The sequence below is a fragment of the Octopus bimaculoides genome, chromosome 5 (genome assembly GCF_001194135.2).
Source record: "Octopus bimaculoides isolate UCB-OBI-ISO-001 chromosome 5, ASM119413v2, whole genome shotgun sequence".
Classification (NCBI taxonomy): domain Eukaryota; kingdom Metazoa; phylum Mollusca; class Cephalopoda; order Octopoda; family Octopodidae; genus Octopus; species Octopus bimaculoides.
Genome location: NC_068985.1, coordinates 107,438,399 through 107,440,785, shown reverse-complemented (window position 1 = coordinate 107,440,785; position 2,387 = coordinate 107,438,399). Strand labels below are relative to the sequence as shown.

Here is a 2,387-nt window from a genome sequence, read left to right as displayed (position 1 = left end):
GGGAGGAGGAGGAGGAGGAGGAGAATGATGATGATAATGAACAGTAGTCAGGTGCACTACAAATCATCATAAAAAGTAGCCAAAATATGTGAACAGTACATAGAATAATGCACAGGACCTGAACAGTGAATGAGTCATTAAAAAAAAAATGATTGAGGTGGACATTAGGAGTACTATTGGCAAATTTCAGGAAGCTTGAAAGTTTTGAAGGATGTAGCGTCCTAACAGCTAACAACTGGTGTGGTAATGCATTCCATATGCCAGCAATTCTGAGCATGCAAAAATGCATGCAATGACAGATCTTTCTCCTTAAAAAAGATAAGACAAGACAAAATATACAGTACATCTTACCTTCATCAAGATGTTTTTCCGATACGATGTCATTTCATACTTCTTCTGACAACTACTTTTCATGATGACATTAAAGAGAGCTATCCAAACCTGGTGGTCAGTAAAAGAACTACACATAATAAAATGTAGAAAGAAGTTTCCCAATGAAGTACACAACACCACAATTTATAAGTTGATATTTAATTTCTCAATGCCCAGTGAAAAAACTAATCCTTATCTTAACTATCTTAGTAATTAGACATCATTGTGTAGTCATATATCATTGGTACTAGCTTGACTCCAATAGAAAAAAAATCACATCATATTTTTTTGTCCCCGTTGTCTCAAGCTTCATGCTGATTCTATTGTTACTATATCATGTATGTTAACAGCTGTTCACTACAATAAACATCATAAGCAAAATGTTAAACTAACAGTTGTTCACTGTATTAACCATTATATCATTTATCCTTTCATTCGTTAGTTTCACATCTGCTGCTTCGTGATAGCATGGGTTAGATGAATACATATTACTTAGATATTGTTTTACAGCTGCATATCCTTCCTGTCATTAACCATGAGTTATTAAGGCGACCAGCTGGCGGAATCGTTAGCACGCCAGGCGAAATGCTTAGTGGTATTTCGTCTGCCATTACATTCTGAGTTCAAATTCTGCCAAAGTCGACTTTGCCTTTCATCCTTTCGGGGTCGATAAATTAAATACCAGTTGTGTACTGGGGTTGATCTAATTGACTGGCCCCCCTCACCCCAAATTGCGGGCCTTGTGCCTAGAGTAGAAAAGATTCTTATTATTATTGTTCTAAGGCAGCGAGCTGGCAGAAATGTTAGCACGCCAGGCGAAATGCTTAGTGGTATTTCGTCTGCCACTACATTCTGAGTTCAAATTCTGCCAAGGTCGACTTTGCCTTTCATCCTTTCGGGGTTGATTAAATAAGTACCAGTTATGCACTGGGGTTGATATAATTGACTTAATCCCGTTTGTCTGTCCTTGTTTGTCCCCTCTGTGTGTAACCCCTTGTGGGCAGTAAAAAAATAATTAACCATGAGCTGATTTTTTTGTTTCTGTTGTGATGAGAGTTATGAAGCCCCCTTGCAAGAGATAGACTGGTCTGAGTAAAGTATAAAGAGTAACGATCTGAGTTAGTTCAGAGTTCAGAGTCAAGTGGAGTTCGGAGTCAAGTGGAGTTCGGAGTCAAGTGGAGTTCGGAGTCAAATGGAGTTTGTGTTAGTTTGTAGTGAAGTTGGGAAATTCTGGTTGGTTAGTTCACAAGGAATATTGATTGTTGGTTCGTAAAGTGATTCGTTAGTTTGTTACATTGTTTTTACTGTTGTCTGATTATCTTATTTATTGTACTGAACAAAGTATGTTACAAAGTGTCTTTTTATTCAACATGTTTTTGAAAGCACAAAAATAGTGCATGATTTATTGACAAAGAATGACAACAAACTTCACTGTTCACTGCAATCACAAAAATATAAGCATTATATACACACACACACAAACACACAAACACGCACATACATTTTTACATATTTATGATGGGCTTCATTACATTTCCTTCAACCAGATCCATTCACAAAGTATTGACCAGCTGGGTCTATAGCAAAAGACACCCAAGCTGCCACACAGTAGGACTGAGCCTAAAATCATATGGTTGACAAGCAAACATCATGACCAAACAGCCATGATTGCACCTATACAACCATATATAGGATATTAAATAAGGTAGCAGGTGTTCACCGAGATCATCATTTTAATATTGATCTTAACCAACAAAACAACTGTTCGATGAGTTATGCATCTTTAACAGATATTAAATGAATTGCCACCTGCACGACATATTAACCATTCCTGTATAGCAGGTGTTAAAACTAAAATCTCCACACCTATTCTCTAGATTAAACTTCCCAGTAAAATATAACTCATTCAAACAATAAATATACGCTCATGCCGGTGGCACATAAAAGCACCCACTACACCCTCGGAGTGGTTGGCGTTAGGAAGGGCATCCAGCTGTAGAAACTCTGCCAAATCA

General features: G+C 37.4%; 1 protein-coding gene across 1 annotated transcript in view; it reads right to left on the bottom strand.

Annotated features, from left to right (window-relative positions):
* The window catches only part of LOC106871062 (zinc finger MYND domain-containing protein 10), a 27,694-nt gene that overhangs the window by 13,023 nt on the left and 12,284 nt on the right, over positions 1 to 2,387 (bottom strand). Inside the window, exon 9 of the mRNA XM_014917327.2 lies at positions 352 to 441. Within this exon, the coding sequence (XP_014772813.1) occupies positions 352 to 441 (90 nt within the window). The remainder of the gene's footprint in view (positions 1 to 351; positions 442 to 2,387) is intronic.